Below are 24,897 nucleotides of genomic sequence, written 5' to 3'. Positions count from 1 at the left end.
AAGTAATTTAAAATGTAAGTACGTTGTTTTGTTACATTGTTTACAAAGCAATTGTTTATTATGACGTACTAAGTACTGATAAGGCTGAGCTTATTTTAGTACGAACTGCGTCTGGAATCTTAAAAGGTCGGCAATAATCCAATGTATGATCGTGACTAGACAGCAAATTAGATTTTTCTATTCTAAGCGATTTAATGAATTCAGTTATGACTCTGCTTATAAAAATATATATTTTTATCTGTGTTTTTTGCTTATAAAACTTTGCGTGCAATTTCGTACAACTAAATTTTACATTTTTATCAGTTAATTTTTTTTCCCACTCAAAGACCTTAATTGTTGTTTAATTGGCTAAAGGTGATCGATTAATTTAAAATTGATATTATAAACCCATACTAAACGCGTGCCTAAGTTCATTAAATAACTTTTACAGTGTAAGTTAGTATTATTAAAAGCCTCTTGCAAACCTTCAATAATAGCTTGGAACTAAATTTGTGGTAATAAAGTTAGTACAAGGTATCGATTTTGGTAGGAACGTACCGATTTATTGGTCCATTAACTGTTACGTTAATAACCGCACACGAGGTCGCTCTGTGCAGATCAATAAATGTGCCAAAAGTCCGTAAACATCTGGGGAGAGCAGCTACATCGCGCATGCGTATTAATAATGTTGCTACTTTATTGAAAGTAACCTTACCCAGTATTAAGGCAAATTAATAACAAATTCGCCTAAAAAATCAATCATATTGCAATTAAAACGAAACGTAATTACTGGTTAGTTAAGTTACGTTAGAAAGTGCTATACTTTTATTAAAAAAATTTTCTTACATGATAATTTTCTGTAAAACAATGCATTAATCAACTTGCTAACAAGTATTTACAGCAATTATTTGATCTTTTCAATAAAAAATAAACGTCGCAAACATCAAACGGAAATAGATTATTTTAGAAAGTTATTATTCCCAAAAAGATTTTCGGGGTTTTTGGAAAAATACCAACAAGTTGAAAGTTTCGCCTGGCCTGCCTGTGAGTGTCGACGGTGTTACCGGTTCTAAAGACATTGCTAACATGTTTAAAGACAATTTCTTGGTCAAATCTGTAACAGAGGTAGCGCCGGTGCACAATGTTGAGCCGCCCAATGGTAACTTGGCTACTTGTATAACGGAGGAGGATGTGGTCCGCACAATTAAATCAATTGCCAAAGGAAAATCTCCTGGTCACGACGGGCTCAGCATTGAGCACATTTTGTACGCGGGGCCGCATATCGCAAAAGTCCTGAGCATGTTTTATTCGCTGTGCCTTAACTGTTCATACTTGCCATCGAAACTTACGAAAACTGTGGTTGTCCCTGTAGTAAAAAATAAAACGGGAAATTTATCAGATAAAAATAATTACAGGCCCATATCGTTGGCGACGATTGCGGCGAAGGTCCTGGACGGAATACTAAATACTAAGTTGAATCAATATGTAAAAATTCACGACAACCAGTTCGGCTTCCGTCCGGGACTTTCCACAGAAAGTGCGATCTTATGCCTTAAACAAACGATTGATTATTATACTTCTCGAAATACTAGAGTGTTTGCTGGTTTCCTTGATTTGTCTAAGGCTTTCGACCTGGTTTCCTATGAAACACTATGGAAGAAATTAGACGAACAAAAAGTTCCTAATAACATCGTAAAAATTCTCCAATTCTGGTACGGAAGCCAGGTCAATGTTGTTAAGTGGTCTAATATGTACTCAGATCCGTATAAGCTGGAGTGTGGTGTAAGGCAAGGAGGACTAACTTCCCCTATCTTGTTTAACCTGTACGTCAATGACCTGATCGTTGCGCTGAGCAGTCAACATGTCGGCTGCCATGTTGATCAAGTCTGTGTAAATAATATTAGTTACGCAGATGACATGGTGCTGCTGAGCGCATCGGTCTGTGGCCTGAGGAAATTACTAGGGATTTGCGAAAAGTACGCGATTAACCACGGTTTAATTTATAATGTAAAGAAAAGTGAATACATGATATTTGAGAAATGTGGTAGGAATCGTGATATAAATCCTGTACCTGACATTAAACTCTGTGGCTCCATTTTGAGTAGGGTATATCAGTTTAAGTACCTAGGACACATCATTACCACGGATCTCAACGACGACTGTGACATAGAAAGGGAGCGGAGGGCGTTATCGGTGAGGGCCAACATGATTGCTCGCAGGTTTGCTCGCTGCTCAAAAGAGGTAAAAATTACTCTTTTCAGAGCATACTGCACAAGCTTCTATGCGAGTAGTCTATGGGCGAGCTACAAGCAAAAGTCCTATAACGCCCTTCGCGTTCAGTACAACAACGCATTTAGGTTGTTGATGGGGCTGCCTCGCTTCTGTAGCGCTTCAGGGATGTTCGCAAAAGCGCGCGTTGACTGCTTTTATGGCACAATGCGGAAAAAATGCGCATCTCTGGTGCGTAGGGTGCGAGCCAGCCCGAACAACGTCCTCAACATGATTGCCTGCAGGCTAGATTGTAAATATGTAAGTTACTGCCTAAAGCTCCACATGGCGGTGAATAATTGTATATAGTATCCATTTATATTGTTACTAACATAGTTAATAAGTGTTTTTACTAACAAAATTATGAGCATAACATTTTGTAGCTTGAAATAAAATTATTATTATTATTATTATTATTAATAAATTATTAATATTTATTAATAACTTCAATTGTTTGATCTAGAAAAAGTTTATTTAATTTTTTTGACGTTAATAACTTCATATGCAGTTAACATTTCTTTATTACTGTAATAAATTAAGCTTACTTTTGTTAATTTAAATTCAATTTAGTGGAATACAAATCCACACATTGGCAACATTACAATAAAACGTCAGAACTAGGAACTGGAGCGAAATTTACGCTATATATTTTTTTAATTAATTATGAATGAAAATGTACACAAAATGAATTATAATATATGTACATTACAATCATGAATTAAATGGTGCATTTTGACATATTTACATCTCAAATATTTGACAATACAAATTCGTTATGTACTTGTAGTTTCGTGTTAAATGTATTTATAATTAATTGTTTTAGAGATTAGTAGTGTTGTTGTTATAGTATTCGGTGTTGTAATTGTTGTTGTTTGTTGTGTTGTTGATTACAAACGAGTTGTGTAACAGGTTGTGCTAAATAAAATTGAAGAAATAACATTAACAGTGAAAGGTGAGTTACATATTTTAACAATTTACATAACCTAAAAATCTTATTCAATAAAATGATATTCAAAGTAAAATAAAGACAACATACCTAACAGTAGAAATACACTCATAACTTCTTTTCATGATCTTTTAAGTGAAATGAAATGATTTCATTGCGTGTACAAGTAATGAAAACTTCGTACAGTCTTAATCAATTATTTTTTTAATCACTCAAGTAATAGTTTAAAGTAATTATTCGACATACTATTGACTATATTCAAAAGCCAATGTTATTGTTGTAAATCTCAAATAGGGTAAACGAGATAGGTTGGACCATTTCAACGAAATTATTGCTCAAATTAACTGCCGTTGTTGTATGGGTTATTCGTTTTTATGTCTATTTACTATGTTTATTCCTATGTTTGTTTTTATTTTCTATGTTTAATAATGCTTTTATCAGCTCCAATCGACCTTCCAGGACATGGTGCATCTTCGTCGAAAATACACGAATCCTCAGTCGAGAAAAAACGAAATGACTTTCCGAACGACCTATTAGAATAGGTAACATTCACAAGATGCTTAACTAATGTTTCTTTTATACTAGATAAATAAATGTTTTATCTTCTCCTTGTTCTTATCCTACTTTATGTGGGGTCGGCACAACAGTTTTCGTCCACCTAAATGATTATCATACGTAATTTCAGTTGTCACTTCTTAATCTTAACAATAACAATATTTGTTGGGTGCACGAATTGGCCGGGTCGACCGGTGAAATACCACGACCACACAGGAGACAGGCGTGAAGTGGAAGCAATTCCGCGTTTCGTCTGATGAGTGTGGTACCGGAGACCTAATTTTAGTCCTTTTTCCCTTCCCATCCTTTCTTAATAGGAAGTGGATTTGGCAGAAGAGGGGTCGCATAGGAAGGAGAAATATCCTCTTTCTGTGCGTCCCCATCTCCGTTGCATAAAGGTTGGCAACGCATCTGCATTTGCGGATGTCTATGGGCAACGGTCGCCTCGCTACTGTGGCAAATCCAGGTGGCCGTTTGCTCGTTTGCCATCTTATGATATAAAAAAAAATCTTGTCACATTTTACGTAATCCATTCATCTCTTAAGTGTTACCTCTTGGGCCGTTTATAACTTAAAAATGCTAACTAAATATTCTAACAAATTATCAAATAGTCTAAATATTATTAAATTGAGTTTGATAATCAAAACTTAGATACGTTTCGAAGTGTTCATCAATCAGATAAAGTTACTCAGTCTTGTTAGCGTAACTTCGAGGTTCAACTTCGCCCCGGCGTTGCCCTGAATTGGCGATACAGAACTTAGATACGATGTCCTTATTGCTAAACTTCAACATAAATTTATTGAATAATCATATCTTTGTATTAAATGTATAGTTTTGTATTAATTTGGATTTAGAAAAAGACTCTTATGTCTTAATTTAATTTAAATAAATTTAACAAAGTAATCAATTAGGATCGTAGCGCCTGCAGAAAATCCAATTGCAATATTTTTTGCATACAAATTGCTAATAATGTAAACTATAATATGTTTTTTGTAAAAGAAATTCTTCATAAATTATCGAGACGTTAAAAATAACTTTATACATTACAACAAACTGTATAGCTTATTTAGTTACAACGTCTTGCGCTTCTTGCTAACTTATTTAACGTGAATAAATGGATCTTCGCTAAACTTTGTTAACGAGTAAAAGTTGTTTAATGTCGACGAACGTGAACGTGACGTGAACGTGACGCATCATTGTATCACAAAGTTTCATAGGGTAATAACTACGTACGACAACTTTGTATGCGGTAATAATTAGTTTTGATAAACCAATAATGAGTTTTGACTTGAAACCTTTTTTGAATTCACTCGAATTGTGAGAAAAATGTACGCAAAAGACCAGATGTATTAAGATGGTTACAGTTCGACTGGGATCTTGTGGCACTTCTTCAACATCGACAAGAGTCAGGGGCGCCTCAAATTAATAAGATATTGCCGTTGTTTTTCACTTATGTCCACCGGGTCTGTTTGTTGGACAATGCCAGTATTGCGTCCCGTTTCTGAACTATCTAAACATATTGACATCCTGCTCATACACTTTGAATAAAACAGACATAATGGTTTATTTTACGTAAGTATTTAATTGATGATGTTGTTTCAGATTTAATAATGCGGTACAAGCGGCGTACATCTCAGACGACGAGAGCGTCGCGGCATTCCGACAAGAAGTACACTATCCGTAAGTAAGCCTATACAAGTCATATTAAAGTAAGTTTCAACTGCCCGGAAACTTGTTCTAAATCATATTTTTATCTTTATTTCTTTCAAATAATGGGAGAGACATTCAAGACTTAAATTCTGTAAGCCTCCTTTATGCACACTTCTTACATCACCTTTGATGTTAATATTGATTAATTGATAGTTATGTTTTCTTTTAAATTAAATGCTCGTATTTTTTGAAACATAGAAGTCTACATTTTAGTTGTTTATATTCAAAATTAGTATGTATTATCCGTTGTGTTTGAACCTAAGATAATGTAAGAAAAATACAGTTCCCGTTATCTTTGCTCCTAAAAATCCTAACATTTTCAAATGTATTTACATTGGGCGTACAACTTCTGTAATAAGCTAATGAAAATGAAATTTCGCACTCGAGAAAATTGCGTAGGATAATAACATTTGGTAAATTACTTCGTACAAGAAACAATGGTTAAGTGAATTTGGAAATAAACTTGAATGTTCCAATAGAAAGGTATTTTCTGGATAACATACAATTCGGTTTCCCAAAATGAATAATGAAAGAAGAAAACAATAATTACTGTAATTTTATATACAAACTTTTCATAACGACTCTAAAATATAGTGATTTTACAATTTATAACTCAAATTATTTTCTGTTTTTGTTGTTACCTGTGCAATGTTCTTACTGGCCAGTATCTTTTGGCAGTATAAAAACTCCTTGTCTCGCGAAGCCACAATCAGGTGTTAAGTATGGATATAAGCTTTATTTCTTCCTTTATATAAAGTCACACATGAATTAGCAGTTAAATCCAGGCCATACCGTTTTAAGCCAGTGTTAACTGAGTCAAGGAGCTGTTAACAACATCCGACGGCTCTGTTTCCGTTACGCCTCCTTCACACGAGGGCAGAACTGTAGACAGTGGAGTAATTGAACGGTACGTAACACCCGCCATGACAGAATAGAGCTCGTAGATAACGTAACATTCATGATAAAATATGACAAGCGTGACATTTCGAAAGGTATTGTCCATATTTAACCTTTGACAGGCGCAAATGTTGTCTAGACTAGGCTTCAGCAATAATACTACCCTACCTGACTGTTTTGTCCTCGTGTGCAAGTGTCATTATTGTTCCCGTTTCCATTGATTGGAGCGGCGTCAGCACGCGTAATGATCGGCAATTTCAACGCTAGGACAGCTTTTGATGCCATTTCGAGAGCGCTTAATGGACTAAAGTGTCAGTGCTGTTTTGTAGAGTAAAAATAAGTTAGTACATTACACTGCTATTTCTAGGATTAATGATTAATGAAGTAATATAGACAGACGGTGCATATAACAAACATTTTTTTGTACTTCATTTATTCGACACTCAGGGAGGGTAAGTTTATTTGCGTATACATATGTATGTATGTATATAAATGGATTTGTCTCTATGTCTAAATTATTGATCCAATATTGACGAGATAAATATTTTTTCGTTCGTATCCATTCGCAAAATTTAAGTCCATTAAGTCCATTATTATTAATTAGGTCCATTAAGTTGTACTTTTAGATTTTTTTTATTATAAATAAGTAATTAATCTGTATTTAAATGTGCTCCACGTGTTTTTCTTTTTCACTATAAATATTTCATGTTTCATCGGACATTGTACGAGTTTTTAATTATTTTAAATATCTGCAACTATAGTAGTTAAGCTTTAAAGCCAACAGATTATGTTCGCAAAGTCCGCCATCGTTCTGTACTATAGCTAGTTAGCAATTAAATAGCAGAGAGTTAATACTCTTTTGTTAAGTATTCTTTTAGCTTTTAGTTAATTTTTAAAGTAAGAGAGTTTATTTTTCAGTATAATAATATTATGAAGGGGAAAAATTTGTATTTTTGTATGTTGGATCCAGTAGTTTTCGAGTTTAAGGAATAAACTCAAAAACTACTGGTTTAAAAATTCATTTGTCATTAGAAAGCTACATTATCACATAGGCTTTTCTTGAGTAGCGTCGGAACAAAAAAGTAACATTTTGATATTTTTTTTTTATTATGATTCCAATTAGCCACAAAACTTTTACACTTTTCCAAAAAAAAAAAAATGATTTATCGGTATTTGTTCACACGCTCCTCATTTATTACTAGATATTTTTAAAAAATGCGCCTTAGATTAGCAATATTGGTTGGTATTGATAATAATCGAATTATGTAGTCGAGTATAATAATTTGAATTGTAACCGGTTATATCAACATTGAAAGAGCTGGATATATTCAGTCGTATTAAATGATAGCCTCTATTACCATTGCATTGTATATATGATTTTAGTTGGTATATTCTATGTTTTATTTTTTACCGATGACGTATTGATGAATATGAGATAAAATTCAATGATATGTGTGAAGTCAACCAACCCGCACTTGGCCAGCGTGGTTGACTATGGCCAAGTCACCCCTAACTTGGGGTAGGCTCCGAGCCCCTTGGTGGGGAAGTATAGTGGGCTGATGATGATCATGATGATGATGACGTATTATCGAAGTTTTTTTAAGCTTAAGGTGATAATCAATTTCTAAGGAGGCCTAATTTTAGTCCTCTGTCCTTGCCTACCTTTTTTTTATTAAGTAAGGATGGAAAGGGAAAGTAGATTTAGCGAAAGAGGGGACACATAGAAAGGGCGAATATCCTCTTTGAGAGCATCCCCTTCTCCCTTGATGAAAGGTAGGCAACGCATCTGCATTTGCGGATGTCTATGGGCAACGGTCGCCTCGTTATTTCGGCGTATTCAGATGGCCGCCCGTTTGCTCATTTGCCACCTTTTGATGAAGTTATTTGATTATGTTCTCTAGTTATTTCATCATTTCAGCCTCGTAACGCCCACTGCTGGGCATAGGCCTCCCCCAAAGATCGCCACGATGATCGGTCCTGTGAAACCCGAATCCATGATAGTTATTACTAGTTATTTACTTAAGTTAAATTAATGTTTTCGGCAGTCAATGTATCCTTGTTTGTCTGACGTTCGTCTTAATGAACTTTGTAATAATGAACTCTCGCTACATGGCTGATGTAATTTGCTTTGTGTTTATTAACAGTACAACAGTTTGTACTAACGTAATATGTGTCAATACGACATTTATAATCATTTGAGATTTAGGTTACTAATTGACGGATAATAAAATTAATAACTTTATAAACTAGTGGTTGCCCTCAACTTCGTCGGCGTAAAATATGATAAAAAATATGCCCTACTGTATGATAAATTGAGTAAAGTTAATTAAAATTGAAAATAAACTCACGGCACGACGTTAGGTGTTTTGCAGACTCGTTGACAGTTTTTAAAGCGGCCGCGACCGCTTCGTTGGTTGGCGACAAGAAAATTTGTAATAACGCCATCTCGTGGCAATTTAGGTGAACATCCCGCCCACCAAGAACTCCGTTCTTCCTGTCGCCGCCCACCGTAGTTGTTAATGTGAAGGTAAAGCAACCAGTTTCGAAACTGGCCGCTTCAGTAAGCCTGATTTGGTTCGCAGGCTTACCACTCGCACTTCCCCATCTTGACCTGGATGTGTGTCTATAATTTGTGCCATAAGCCATTTAGTAGGAGGAAGAGAAGGTTCCTTTATAAGAACAATGTCACCTATCTCTAGAGCCTTTGATTTTGAGTTCCATTTATGTCGTTGTTGCAAATGATGCAAGTATTCTACGCTCCACCTTTGCCAAAAATGAGCAGTAATTTTTCTAACCAATTTCCAACGCTCCTGTGGCGTGATGTTAAATGTATTTTCTTGTTTCTGTGGTACAGCCACCAAGGGTTCCCCTATTAAAAAGTGTGATGGGGTAAGTACGGCCACATCGTTGGGATCATCGTTCAATTCGCATATGGGACGAGAATTAAGACAGGCTTCTATCTGGGCTAGCAAGGTAATCATTTCTTCAAATGTTAGCGTTGTATTCCCTAATACTCTCAATAAATGGGTCTTAACAGATTTGATACCTGCTTCCCATAAGCCTCCAAAGTTGGGTGCTCTTGGCGGTATGAAGTGCCACGTAGTTCCATCGTTGGCTATCATTTCAGCTATCTGGGGTTGTAACCCACCTGAAGTCGTCTTGAATAGAAATTCTAACTCCTTAGCCGCACCCACAAAGTTAGTGCCATTGTCACTCCATAGATGAGCACAATGACCTCGTCTGGCCACAAATCTTGTAAATGCAGCTAAAAATCCTGAAGTCGAAAGGTCACTCACAGCCTCAAGATGTATTGCCTTGGTTGTAAAACAAATAAACAGGCATATGTAGCCCTTGTAGGATTTGTGGCCACGGCCTTTAGAAGTTCTAATTTGGATAGGTCCAGCATAATCTACCCCGCTTATCTCAAATGGTCTTCCAGGATGGACACGTTGAGCTGGTAAATTTCCCATAATGGGTTGTTTGGTACTGGCATTATGTCTCACACAAGTGACACACTGGTGTATACATTTCTTGACAAGAGATTTTAAACCTATAACCCAATATCTGGATCTTATGTAATTGGTGGTGAGTAGATTACCTCCATGAAGCAGTTTCAAATGTGCATCTCTTATAAGTAAGTGTGTTAAATGTGAGTTCTTGGGTAAAATTATAGGATGTTTAATTTCTTGAGGTACTTTGGCACCTTGTAGACGTCCACCAACTCTCAAAAGATTTTGTTCAATGTAGGGTGAAAACTTTCTTAAGCTGCTTCTTTTCTTAACTTGTCCTTTGTTTATGATGTCACTAATTTCTTCGTTAAATTGATTTTCTTGTTCAACCTTGATGAGCTGGAATAATGTTTCTTGTAATTCTGCAGCGGACAAGTAACTGGTGAATTGTTTATTATTGTTTTTGTTCCTTTTCCAATTAATAAATCTCCTACAGTAAGTTAGTACTCGAATCATTCTATTAAATGTTGAAAATCTCTTCAGAATGTTGTCCTCTACATTGCAATTAAATACCTTAATTGTTTGTTTTCTTTGTTCTAATTCCGTCTTAAGAATGTGAGGTTTGCGTTGCTCAATTTCACTGTTACTTAGCCATTGTGGGCCAAACCACCACAATGTTTTGTTTCTTAATTCACAAGGAGGCACTCCCCTTGAAGCCAAATCTGCAGGATTATTTTCTGACCTTACATGACACCATCTATCATTGTCTAATCTTCCTTGTATTTCTGCAACTCTGTTAGCAACAAATGTTTGCCACCGAACTGGTGGTGACTGGATCCAAGCTAACACCACCATTGAATCTGTGTATGCATATACATTGTTTTTAGGTACATTCAGGACTTCTTTGGCTTCTGAAAGCATCCTTGCCACCAATACCGCAGCACACAACTCCAGCCGAGCCACTGACACTTGTTTAAGTGGTGCCACCTTGGTCTTGCTTTCCAGAAGTGTTACAGTCACACCATCCTCCTTAACTACCCTGATATACAAAACCGCTGAGTAGGCAGCAGTAGATGCATCTGCGAATCCATGCAGTTGTACAAGTGAACAGTCAGGTTGTATGTGTAGCCACCGATCAATCTTGATGTCTTGCAGTTGTTGAAGCTGTTCACGGTAAGTTAACCACTCATCTATTAAATCTTGCGGCAACTGCTCATCCCAATCTGCGCTACATAACCAAAGTTTCTGTATTAGTATCTTGGCAAGTATTATGGTTGGTGCTAACCATCCAAATGGATCAAAGAGACGAGCTACGTCTGATAGAATAGTGCGTTTAGTAATTTCTGATGGAATTTCTGGTAAGTTTACAGTAAACTTAAATTTGTCATCATGTCTATCCCATGATAGTCCAAGAATTTTGATGATTTGATCAAACTTGATTTCAAATCCATGGTGTTGAGATTTGCTTTCTGCTATAATGTCTAAGACTTCCTCTTGGTTACAAGACCATTTTTGTAATTCAAAACATCCACTCTTAAGAAGTTGAGTGAGTTGTTTATAAGCTTCTAAGGCTTCAGAAGTGCTTGAACAGCCAAACATTAGGTCATCCATATAAAATGATTCCTTTACTATTTCTGCGGCCATGGGAAACTTGTGTTTTTCATCTTCAGCTAGTTGTAATAATGTGCGTACTGCCAGGTATGGAGCTGATGCGGTTCCAAAGGTGACCGTTAGTAGTTTATATGATTGGCAGTTTTCCTCCGGGTTATCTCTCCATATAATGCGTTGATATTCGGCATGCTCATCAGCTATCAGCACTTGTCGATACATCTTGACTATGTCAGCGACCAATACAATTCTATGTTTTCTCCACTTCATTAGTAGAACTCTAAGGTCTCTTTGCAATGCAGGTCCTATGAGTAGAGTGTCATTTAGTGATGAACCTCCAGTGCCCTTGCATGATGCATCAAAAACTACCCTGACCTTGGTAGTGTCCTTGTCTTCTCGAATCACCGGATGATGCGGTAAATATATGGTATTGTCACTGTCTTCATTGGCTAAAGCCATATGTCCTAGTTCTTGATATTCATTTATAACATTTTTGTATGCTTCCTTTAACTTTGTATCATATTTAAATCTTTTTTCTAACTTAAGAAATCTTGCCGTAGCAATTTCCTTTGTTTTGCCACATTTTTCTACAGGAGGTTGGATATCCTCCTTAAAAGGTAAGTTAACCTTGTATCTTCCAGACTCCATCCTGGTTGTGGTTGTTTTATAAATGTCTTCACATTGTTCTTCCTCCTTTGTCTTCTTCCTCTCTGTTGTAAGAAATTCATTTTCTATTTCCCAGAATCTTTTAAGCATGTTGTTTTCACATACACAAGAATGCATACTTATAATTCTGTTGTTTTCTATAGTTGTGTTTGTATCTCCTGAAATAATCCATCCCAGTTGTGTTTTCTGCGCTAAAGTACCAACCGGGCTCCTTAACAAACCTTCCTCCATAATCTTGCTGGTAACGCTGGCCCCTAACAGCATGTCAACCTTTCCTGGTATTCTGAAATTAGGATCTGCTAGAGTTATTGATTCTATCTCTGGCCAGTCCAACGAGTTGATGTGTTTTTGAGGTAAGTATGTTGTTATATGACTTATTACATATGCTTGTATCCATAAAGTAAAGTTTGACCGGTATCTTGACTTCAATTCAAATTCCACTGTATATCTAGAACTTATTGTTTTACCTTCACTAAGGTGGAATTTGCAGTTATTTTTTTGTCGCCTCAAACCTGTAGTTTGAACAAAATCCTCTGTCACAAATGAACTTTGTGAGCCCTGGTCTAGTAGAGCTCTATAGGTTTGTATCTGCCCATTCCTTGCGGGAATGTCTACTAGAGCCGTTGCCAATAGTACTTGGCCAGGGTTGTATGAATGATGTGATACCGACTTGTGTTCGTCTGCTTGTTTTACTTCATGCCCTAACGTCTGTGGAGTTTCACTAAAATCTCTTTTTTCTGGGTGTAATAATGAATGATGTTTCTTCTGGCAAACCCTACACCTTGTGTTTCTCTTACATTGGAAAACTGAGTGACTTGGTATAAGACAATTATAGCAAAGTTTGTTGTTTTGAACAAATGTCTGTTTGTACTTGTAATCCTGTTTTGCAAAATCCTTACATTGGTATATGTAGTGATTATCCTTACAAAATGAACAACTTAATATTTTCTCTACATCCACCTTTGAAGAATGAAAGGATCTTGATTTTACTGGTTTACTCTTGTATTCAATCATCTCTAATGATCTAAATCTCTTTTCTAAAAAGTTAAACAAATTCTCTAAAGTTGGAAATTCATTAAAGTCGCAGATGTTTTGTTCCCACAGCCTGTGGCTCTCAGAATCTAGCTTGGAGACGGTGAGGTACACTATGATAGCATCCCAAGATTGTGTTGGTAGCCCTAAGTTTCTTAAAGAACTGATGCATTCTGAAGTTACATCTAAAAGTTGTTTTATGCTTTGTTCCGACTCCACACTTAAGGGCCTTAAGCTAAATAGTTTCTTTAAAATACAATTAGAAATGTACCTTTTGTTGTTATACCGCTTCTTGAGTGTCTCCCATGCTAATGTGTAATTACTGTTAGTTACTGATATACTTCTTAAAAGTGTCTCTGCCTCTCCGCTAAGGCTTGTTTTTAAATAATGCAATTTTTGCACATTATCCAACTTGTTATTATTGTGAATTAAAGATTCATAAATATCATGAAATGATTGCCACTCAGTATACTTTCCAGTGAAGATTGGTATGTTAATACTAGGAAGTTTAAGCTCAGTATGTTGTGATGAATTGCCATGTGATGAACTACCTTGTGATGTCTGTTGAAGTGTTAATGTTGCTGCATGTTCATTTAATTTGGTTTTCAACTCACCCTTAAAGTTCAAATAAATTTCTTCACACTCATAAAAGGTCTCCTTGGTAAAATAGGCTATACTTTTTCTTTGATCTTTGTTTACGCACCTTATTATTTCGTCGTGAGTACTATTGAATGACTCCCAATTTTGTTCTAAATTTTGTAATCTTGTTTCTACGTAACAATGTGTTAATCTACTTTTGGGTGATTTGCTAAAATTTACTTGATTCTTTTGTATTTTTTCTAATTTATCTAATTGGCACAATATTAATTTGTCTAAATCCATTTTCTTTGTTGTAAAATTTTAGTAAAATTTAGGCGGTAGTTCTGGTGGGTGTCGGGAATGTTCGATAGTTCCAAGTAACATTAACTATTGAAGAAACACGTAATAAACATAATTTTTACACTTTTATAGTTCATTAATTCACATCCGGCTCGAAGGACCACTTTTATGTATGATAAATTGAGTAAAGTTAATTAAAATTGAAAATAAACTCACGGCACGACGTTAGGTGTTTTGCAGACTCGTTGACAGTTTTTAATGCGGCCGCGACCGCTTCGTTGGTTGGCGACAAGAAAATTTGTAATAACGCCATCTCGTGGCAATTTAGGTGAACACCTACAATATGCCCGCGTGCATCAGCTACTTGCCAGTCAAAATTCCTTCAAAATCAGTCGAGCCGTTACGGAGTTTACCCGCGGCCTTGCGGACAGACAGACAGACAGACAGGGAGACAGACAAAAAAATTATAAATTGTTTTTTTGTTATAAGCAACGCAAATATATTACGTGTATGAAATAAGTTTTTTTCTCAATATTACATACAGCCACTGCATTTTTTTTAATATATACTGATTAAGAGAATCAAGCAAAGATAATCAAATCGACATACCAATTAATGTGGTTTATTAGGAGACTAATTTTTCACTAAACTATAATTTTATTTAAGTAATAACCGAACTGTAAAGCAAGATTGTTACAGTGTGAAATCAAGGTGCATTTCTAAGACAAAAAAAAAAGAAATTAGAGTCATCAAGGTATAGAAAGACAACCAGTATACGACAAATATTTCACTAATTATTATTAAACAGTTAAGTTGACATGTATGGTTAAAAGTGACGTGCATTCATCGACATTTAATTTGATGGGCGATTTAACAGCTGTGGTGTCGTTATACGGAACATTAAGGCGATTTTATCGCAGCTAAGATTCATGCTGCAGGCTGGCGATTCGCCAAATGAAAGGTGAACAATTTATAAAAAGAACCTATTGTACAATCGCTACTTTAAACATTACACTGTATTTTTATATGTTATTTTAGTAATACCCAATTTAATTAAATGTTTTAATTAATTGTTTTAAATTTGGCGGGAACATTGAAAGTTACGGTCGATTTTGCTAAGTCCATTGAATAAAATGTCTTTAATTAAATTGTGTCGAAATTTTAATGCGGGTAAAGATATTATTCAAAAGAAATCGTACTAATTTTGTAAATAAAATTATTTAGGTTTATAAACTTGAAAAAGGTTTAATAACTTAAAGTTTAACCGTTACGTTTAAGCTAATTTCTTTCTATTGTTTGTTCATGAACTAGTAAAATGTTCAAACTCTAAATTCGTTACTACTAAATATTTTAGCCTCGTAATTTAAACTTAAACGAATCAAAGGAATATAAAAATCTAAGAAGTAACTATTATACTTAAGAAAATCAAATTAAAAATTCTGGTCGTAAAATTAATGAGTTAAATTTTTTCTCCTCTTGTAATTTCCTTAACATTGTAGAAAAATAAATAAAATTCAAGAATATTTTTAATTTAACCCATTAGTCACAAAATCGCAACGCAATTAACTAACTAAAAACCACTCAACTGCTTTACTTTTCATTGTATCAAAGCACAATAGAGCTTTTTTGAAGCCTTAAATTAATAACGAACATCACTAACATGCGTCGTTCGCCCATTTTCATACTCTTTTGTTCAATTTTATCCATGAAACCTTAACAATACGGAGCGACAAATTATAAGCCATTTTGTACAAAATATTAAATACAAAGTGATGTGAATAAATAAATATAATGCTTAGAGATTGAAAATGATTGATGAATGTAACGAGAAAGCTATTGCAGGTTCACTTTAGCAAATTTTTACTTTATTAAAGGTAATAAGTACGACAAGAAAAGAAGAAATATAGGTTCTTTAGAAAGATTTAATTAATTATTAATTTAAAAATGGAAAGTCTAAATAACTTTGTCTTATTATTATCTATTCTTCAAATAGGTACAGATATTTAGGTTATAGACAGACACAATAGAACGAATTTATTGAAAAAATATTACACTTCTGTTAATAAGGTAAATAGAGTCAAACCTAGGAAAGGGATAGTTCAAGGGACCGTAATATTTTTCTTGTTTATAAAGGTGTCTCTCTACCCGAGTCTCTCGCATATGGACGTCGTCCGTCGGAACCGAAGAAAATAACTCTGACCTATCGAATACTCGCTTATCTAGGTTCGACTGTATGTGATTAAATTCTAGAAATGAATATCTTTATGTAATATAAAACAATATATCATATAAGTTATGTTACAAAATTTTGGCAAGGGTTTGTTTAAATGACATAGTAATTGAACAGAAAGAAATAAACGCAGCGTAAAATTGATATGCAGCCAACTTTTGAACATTAAATGTATTGCCAAATTTCAGAAAAATATATCACATAGGTATATGTATGTATTTAAGTTAGCATAATATAATGTTATGTAATGATTTTCTTTATTTTTCAATTATGAGTAGTTGTCGCCCATGATTATATCCACGCAGCATTAAAAAAAATTAGTAGTATATGTGTTCTTCCACACTATGTTCTACATCTGTGCCAGATTTCATTAAGATCAGTTGAAACATCCATCCATCCGTCTAAACATTAGCATTTTTTGTTTCTGTATTGCCATAGAGAGAGAAAATAGAGATATTCCAGCAATGTAAACCCACGGTTATTATGTTTTTAACCTATTTAATGTAATGTACAATAGTTGCACACGCGACTGTGTATTGTACTGTTCATGGGCTCTTAGTGTCAGTGACTGTGGAGAATTTAGTGAGCACAGGTGTTGTAGAAAACGTAACTAAATTTGTGCTACAATCGTACATTGTCAAATGACCTAGTTAGCTCTAGAGTTATGTTATTGTTAATATGTTTAGCTACTAATCTAACCTATCTTACTGTGGGCTTCTGAGACCAAAATCTCTGTATAAAACATATCATTATCCCTGTCATTATCTTTGCCAAAACAGTGATAAAAATGTGTTTCACACGTAGATTTTGGTCTCAGAAATGGCTATATGGATGTGGATAGTGATGTGGATGTATGGATGGATAATTGGTATAGATATAGAACACCGTCTGAAAGAATATATAGGCTACTTAACAATTTTTTTTCGGGCTAGTTAAATTATAATATTGTTGATTGATAGATGTTATGCCTTACCAAGAATCGTCCAAAAATATCGGTTTTTTGTATTTATCAACTAGAGCACAATAATAATTAAACTTTAAATAATAAAATCTTACAGGTAAAGTTCATAAACCATAGATAAAAAATATACTATTATGTGCTAGTTACGCTGCTAAAACTATTTCATATAAGGCCTTTCATACCGATGTTAAGCAAGCTTAGAGAAAAGCTATCCCTTAACGCGAGAATTATAATCAGGGGTTGAACTACGGTAACAGCGTAACCTGCCGTCAGTTAATCTCAGTCTGTGAGACCGAGCGGACGTGTTGCTCTCGACAAAAAATAAATCTCCGATAGTATCAATTAAAATATAGGTTAACAGATAAAGTTTCTATGAAGTTTTGAGTTCTATAGTATTTAATTTGATTTATCTTTTAAGTGTGTTGTAATTTCGAAATGATTTTTTATATTTTTTATTTGTTTTGTTAACTTAAATTCAATTGAATTTATTTAAGTATGTGTAAGGATGATATATATGTTAGTGTAACAAAATGAACAAATTTGATAACACGTCGAAACATGAAAAGGATAGTGAAAAAAATGCAAAATCTAACTGTACAAAGCAAACGAAAATTTTGGGTAAGTAAATAATATGTACAGTGAACTGTAATGTATACTGTGTAAGGCTTTGGGGAAAGCCTCTGTTCACCTTTGGGCAGATAAAAGCTCTTGATGATGATAATATAACGTATAACAACCATTTTTACACTTAAATACAGATCTTTATGTTATAATATTTTTTTTTATATTTATCACGATACGTAAACAATTTTGAATCAAAGCTAGATTACATCTTAGCTTGTGTTTCTTTTGCCGAAAGAATTGTACTAGAATTATGTATTTACAAAATATTACAAAATTTTCGGTTATCAAAGACAATGTGGCGGATGAAGATATTGTTTTTCATATGTATTTCCGTAGTGGAAACTCAAAACAAGTTCGCATTTAACTTGATAAGAAAAGCGCCGGAACAAAAGGCGGTGTTTTTTCTATGGTTACTTTGTACCTTATGATAATTAAAAACGTCTATAACTATAGAACTGACTTGTTACTTCTATTGACATATATTATTGTCTTTGTTTTTTAAAGTAGAATGTGAGGGACGACATTATGTATTCATACAAGTTCAGGCACTTTGTTGATTAGCTTCCAATTAAGAGATATCGTCGGTGATCTCTTATTCACAAACCAGTGAAGTGTAACGCTTGGCCGACTGCCAAATAGATTTCGTATCCCGTAGCGTCTACGAAGCGTCTACGAAGTTACGAATTGAGGTACTTAAAAACATTTTATTTGATAAAATATATTATTTAGATATACAACTTCATTCAAGTTTATGCGATATTAAGTATTTATTTAATTTAAAATCAATAACACAAAAATACAATTTACTGTGACTTGCACCAAATTAAGCGTCCTCCATTTGTTGTTCTCTGAGGTAATAATATTTTATCTATGAATCGATGTAATGATAACGGAGTAATGGGAAAAACCTTATTCATTACCGTTATCTTTAACTAACATAATAATAATAACTAAATTAATTTTAACTAACATAACCTTTGAGTAATGGAATTAAAATCATCATCGAATCAAGGCAACGGATCGATTATTGGGTTAGGTTTACCTTTTGGAATTTATGGATAGGTTTTATGAAGTAATATTATAAATGCGAATGTTTGGATGGAAGGATGTAAATATTTTTTTTTAATTAATTGCGTGCGAACAGAGTCGCGGGAGACGGCTTGTATGTTATATTTGGTATTTAGTCGTGATTTGTTAAAGTAAATGTTGGCTTCATCTTGAAGATTTTTTAACATCATGTGGTTTTAGAGTTTTCTTTTTGTATGACACAAATTTTTAAGGAAACCTTTTCAGTCTGTAGAATGTAGAAGGTTTCTGATGTTTGGCTACCATCCAATATAAGTGAAACATTTTGTAGCAAAAATCAAGAAAGTTTCCGAATTTTGTAATATACTTCGTATATAGAAAATTAAAATGAACTTCTAAAAAAATTAATTCAACGTTACAAAAATTGTATAATAACAATTATAAGGTTAGAAATTGTTATATTGAACTTTTCTAAACGTTCTTACTGAAACACTTTATCACCAAGATGTTGTTAAAAATGATATTTAAAATATTACTAATTAACACTTCCAATATTTAAAAAGATGAAAGGCCTAACTATAAACAACTTACCGTTTGTTTCTGATTCCATAATATATATATATATATATATATATATATATATATATATATATATATATATATATATATATATAAAACATATCGCCATCATTCCTATTATAAACGTACATTTTGGACTCAGAAACCCACAGTTAAACAATGTTTCAATTTTACATTTTAGCTTAAACATTTGTCAACCTATTTATCGAACGCTGATATTGCACATTCCCAGTAGTCAAGATTAATAAAATGTGATTATGTGTGGGACCGCAATCTTGATAAATACATAACAAAGTACTTATACCAGAAGCGGTTTTCTTGATACGTATTCAAAGGTAAAACTTACTCTTGTAACCACGTTGATGGCAATAATATCAATCACTGGCGGTCAAAGGGTTAAAACACTGCTTCAACTAAACAGTTTCTAACTTAGTTGGACTATTACAGTGTATATCTACGATTAAAAACTACCTTATTCATTCTCTAACTAACTCTACAAAAATAGATATAATAATATCGTTTTAAAACAAATCATCCGACATTAGAAATACACGGTTGTACAATTTTTTTTTTGTTTTTCTGTTATCGCATCAAAAGCAGGATACGAAAACAAAGTCAGGGAACAAATAAATTGATCTTATAAGAACAATGGATAAATACAATCGAGCTAGAGAAATAAATCTCTATGTTATGTTTGTCGACTTTAACGCGTAAACAATATTTCATCTCGATGCGAAATACTTTGATAATTTTTTGATATATTTTTCTAAATTGTGTGGTTTAGTTAGATAGTTATTTTAAACTAGCTTTTACACCTGACTCCGTCCGCGCGGAATAAAAAAAATGCACACAAAATGAAAAAGTTCCTATGTCCGTCTCCTAGTTCTAAGCTACCTCCCTATCAATTTTCAGCTAAATCAGTTCGACCGATCTTGAGTTATAAATAGTGTAACTATCATGACTTTCTTTTATATATAAGAAAGATAAGGAGTCTAGCTTCTGTTAAATTATTTCATTTGTCAACTTAGACACGTCTATACCGAGGGACTCCAGCCTACCGTAAGTTAGGGCTGACTAGGACATAGTCAACCACGCTCGCCCAGTACGAGCTGGTTGACTTCACATATATCTTTGATTTTTTTTCCAAATATGTACAAGTTGCTTCACTATGTTTTCACTGACCATAAATGTTTTTGCTGTTATGCTCTTTCTTATTGATTATTTAGAGTTCTTAGCAAGCGATTTCTACGAATACGGGTCGAGTATGCTGGTCCTAGTTCCGATTTGGAGACTAAATTGCCACGGAGTTATTGGATGGCTGCCAAATATGCATTAGGCGTCGCCGTCGCGTTTAACAAAGAAACAAAAGACTTCAATTGATAAAAGTTCGGTATTTCTTGCAGTGAAAACTATGATCCATTAAGTATTAAATAGAGTTAAAGCATTAGCCGACTCATCAACTCCTCGCTCACCCGGCACCATCCCGTCTCGCGATCGCCCGGTATCTATTCGTCATCACCTCGATGTTGCCGTTGGAGCGAAACAAAGATATAAATTTATTAGCAAAAAGTCATTCTTGCTTGCACAGGTGGGTCAGAAGTGGAGCAATGCACGTTAACTTTTACCGCAATACGACATTTGTTTGTCTCATTTTCACTAATCATATAATAAAATATAATGAACATATGTCTAATTTTTATCAACTATGAATATGGATTGCTCATAATCTTAATAAAGTATTATTAAATTAAAATCTACCACAAATTTGAATTTAGTGTTTTGAACAGTGATATAGATTTTCCGAAAGTAAACATTTTATATTCTAGACGTAAAGAAATAAAAGAAAACATGAAAAATGTAATTAACGATGCTGGGATCCCTCCACAATGTTATTTTTCCTAAAACGTATAAATGAATTAACTAAATAATGAAAGAATTAATTAACAAGCAGTGAAAGGGTTGAAAGCGTTTTGCAACTAATCATTATAAAACACCATTCTATCTTTGTTTAATCTTAACGAAGGCAAACGCGTATTAATTATTCAGCCAGGTAAATGGAGAAAGAGATTAAGCGCTGCGTAATTAAAAAGAATTACGATTATTTAAACGAACAATTGATTTTAACACGAGTTAGTTATTTTATACGATTTAAAATGAAAATAGATGATTTAAATTTCCTATTCATCATCACCAGCTCACTATACGTCCGCATTACGGGGCTCGGAGCCTACCCTAATATAGATAATTTATAGATAGTTATATTACAAATGTAAACCTGAAATAATAGATTATTAATAATATTATTATTATAAATTTTATATTATAAAATCTATATATATAAAAGAAAGTCGTGTTAGTTACACTATTTATAACTCAAGAACGGCTGAATGGATTTGACTGAAAATTGGTGGGCAGGTAGGTTAGAACCAGGAAACGGATATAGGATCATTTTTACCCCGTTTTCTATTTTTTTTTCCGCGCGGACGGAGTCGCGGGTAAAAGCTAGTACTATATAAAAATTTTATACGATTTATAACTTTCATAAAAAACTTTAGCGAATATCAAATTTTCCTAAAAATAACGTCAACAATTGTTGGCAGGCTTAAAAAATACCTTAAATGCCCACGGAATAGGAATTTAATAAAATGTAAATAATTGAACTATGTGGGCATTATTCATGCATGAAGCCTTCTTTTACGACCTTATTTACAAAATAAGGAAATCAGATTTCTAATTTTGTAACTGCTGTGGATATTTCTAAGTCATTTTTTTTATTGTAAAGAAAAGTTGGGTTCAGTTTTGTTTGTAGAGTTGCTTCAAGTTTGGTAACTTCTTACCAAAATAATTTTATGATATAAATGGAAATGACTACTCTTCATCAAGATCTATAGGATGTTTTAAAATGGTATACGTTGATTTGTTTATTTTGCAATTACAATTTATATTATACGCATAAGTGAGAAAAAAAAACAATGAAATGCCGAAATTCAAAACAATCACATTTTGTAGATTTTCTATTAAAAGTCTACGTCTACGCTTCTTGTATTTTTACCTACATCTTCGCATACGCTGCGTCTATCCAAACTGCTACGTCTGAGTCTACGTCTCACTCTACGTCTGCATCTATGACTGGGTCTATGTCTACGGCTACGTCAACGTACTACGTGTATATGATTGTAGATGTTTGCGGCGACGAAAATGAAAACATTCTCAATATATGTTCCATTATTTCAGAATTGGACCTGGACTATTTGGAGCGGGGTGGCGGCACGCTGACTGTGACCGGGGCACCGAGCGTGGAGCCCAGCCCTGACAACCTCGACCTTGTCAAGGTCGTACTACTAGGTGCACCTGCTGTCGGCAAAACTAGTATTATTCAGGTATTAACCGAGTCCTCGTAGTAATCAGATTGATAATATTAAATAAATAACGCACCGTGAATATCTGATTTCAGCTTATGAATAGCCCCAAGATTGTGTATAAAAATATTTGTTAGCGTAGACTGAGTGCATATTTACTTCTTTAATTCATTCTTAAGATTTAGGTACATTTAATAATGTAACTTGACTTAAACTATTAGTTTTATTAATGTAAAAGAAAGGAACTAATCACTACTTTTTCCATTAGCAATTCGTATGGAGCGACTTCTCAGAAGAATACGTGCCGACCGACCGCAAACATACCTTCTACCCTTCAGTTATCATCAACGAACATTTGTACGAAGTGAAAATAACTGATGTACCCGTCATACCTTACTTTCCGATAAATTCCTACTACGAATGGGCCCATTACCGTTTCTACGGCCTACGTAATGCTACGGCCTACATTCTAGTCTTCGATTTGTCGAACGTAGAAACATTTCAATATATCAGAACGCTACGAGATCAAATGGTTGAAAGTCGAGACATGAGAAATGTTCCCGTTTTAGTTGTTGGGAATAAACAGGATTTGTTATGCAGTAACACACCATCAGCGGTAACAGGGTTGCAGCAATTGGCGATGGCGGAAAGTGCTTGTGGTGATTCAAGAGAAAAGAGACGTAATATTGTAAACCTTGTCAGAAAACATTGGAAGTGCGGTTACGTTGAATGCTCTGCGAAGTATAATTGGCGGGTTATAGCTGTGTTCAAAGAACTCATGGAAATGATTGATGCTTTGGAATGGAGTGGGGGAGGTCGCAGTGCCGAACCTCCCCCCGATTCCGCTGCGGGGGGCAGTGGGGGGACACACGAGAATAGATGCGTGGTTGCTTAGCATTCCGATTCAGGACACGTTAACGCGTGGTGGAAAAGTTTTAATGTTAAATTCTGGTCGATGTTTTCTAAAGAGAGATCTTTAAGATTTTAATGTACTAGAAAAGGTACGTTAATTTATAAGAAAATTTCACGCTTAAAATATTTGTTGCGAAATTTATGTCTATTTTGTGAAAAAAAAACTGTTTTAAATATTTTTCTTCGTAACGTAATTTTTTATTGTATATACACGCACACTTAGTTAAATTATCAAATAGTTACTTTTTATTTGATAAGTTAATATCAGTCAGTTTTAATTCAGGAAAATTTACTGAAACACTTGAAATTTACGGACATTTATTACTTTGTGAAAGAATATAAAATAAAAAAAAACTATAAAACTGATTCCTTTTTGTATAATTAATTTTTATTACTGTTATTTAATAAGATCGTTTATTATTCTTATTCTCAAAGACGTATATAACATTTAGTATGTGGAAGTAAAACTATGTTTTATATGTGCATAGTAAAATTTATATATCATAGTTTTATCATATTGTAAATGAACTAAGTCTGAGCTTTATATACTTCGCTATGTAATAACTTCTTGAGAGAAATTTGAGCTTTATGCGTTTATATACCGTATTATGTATCTAATGTTCTGTTTCTTTTTATATAAAACCTAACAAAATCACATTTCTTAATGTTTTCTTTTTTAGTAACGGAATCTTTTTCAGCTTAAAAAAACTCTGATTAGTTTTTTCTTCACTTTAAATCTTTATATGAATAAAGTTTTTTTTTATTTTAATTAAATTTTTACTTTTAAATATTATTTCTGTTACTTTGTTTGATAAAAGTTATTTATGTAAAGATATAAAGCATTGGTTCAGGGTATTTTACTCTTGAATTTACATAATTACATAAAATAACTACTTCACTTTCAAAATAAGAGAGGAATAAATAATAATATCAGCACAATAAATTACTTATAACAAGAAATAAAAATCTTTAACTTTTTTTTATTTATGTCTTAGAAATTGAACATCAAATAAAACCTTCTTTAGTTAATTAAAAAAAAATCTGAATTTACTTTTTCATCATAAATGTACCTTATCATTATGATTTATTTAATGAAATCTAACAGTAGGGTTCTACTACTAACACTTTTACACACAACATTATTGTCATCTCTTATATTCTGTTTAATATAACAGAGATGATGAAATATTTTTATACGTGTGTTTCAGCAGTAGAAA

At 33.7% G+C, this 24,897-nt stretch overlaps 1 protein-coding gene across 2 annotated transcripts; it reads left to right on the top strand.

Moving 5' to 3' along the window:
- Positions 1 to 3,089: 3,089 nt before the first annotated feature.
- Positions 3,090 to 23,759, top strand: LOC106714592 (ras-like protein family member 10B). Of its 2 annotated transcripts, XM_045683062.1 has the most exons (4): positions 3,090 to 3,199; positions 5,351 to 5,428; positions 22,644 to 22,789; positions 23,037 to 23,759. In XM_045683062.1, the coding sequence occupies exons 2-4, from the start codon at positions 5,359 to 5,361 to the stop codon at positions 23,661 to 23,663; spliced, it is 843 nt and encodes a 280-aa protein (XP_045539018.1). In that variant the 5' UTR covers positions 3,090 to 3,199; positions 5,351 to 5,358; the 3' UTR covers positions 23,664 to 23,759. The 2 variants fall into 2 exon arrangements, with proteins under 2 accessions (XP_045539018.1, XP_014363152.2); XM_014507666.2 differs by lacking the exons at positions 3,090 to 3,199; positions 5,351 to 5,428 and adding an exon at positions 17,690 to 17,798.
- Positions 23,760 to 24,897: the final 1,138 nt, after the last annotated feature.

The sequence above is a fragment of the Papilio machaon genome, chromosome 21 (genome assembly GCF_912999745.1).
Source record: "Papilio machaon chromosome 21, ilPapMach1.1, whole genome shotgun sequence".
NCBI lineage: Eukaryota > Metazoa > Arthropoda > Insecta > Lepidoptera > Papilionidae > Papilio > Papilio machaon.
The sequence above is the reverse complement of the archived record's forward strand: the minus strand, read 5'-3'. Positions and strand labels throughout refer to the sequence as shown.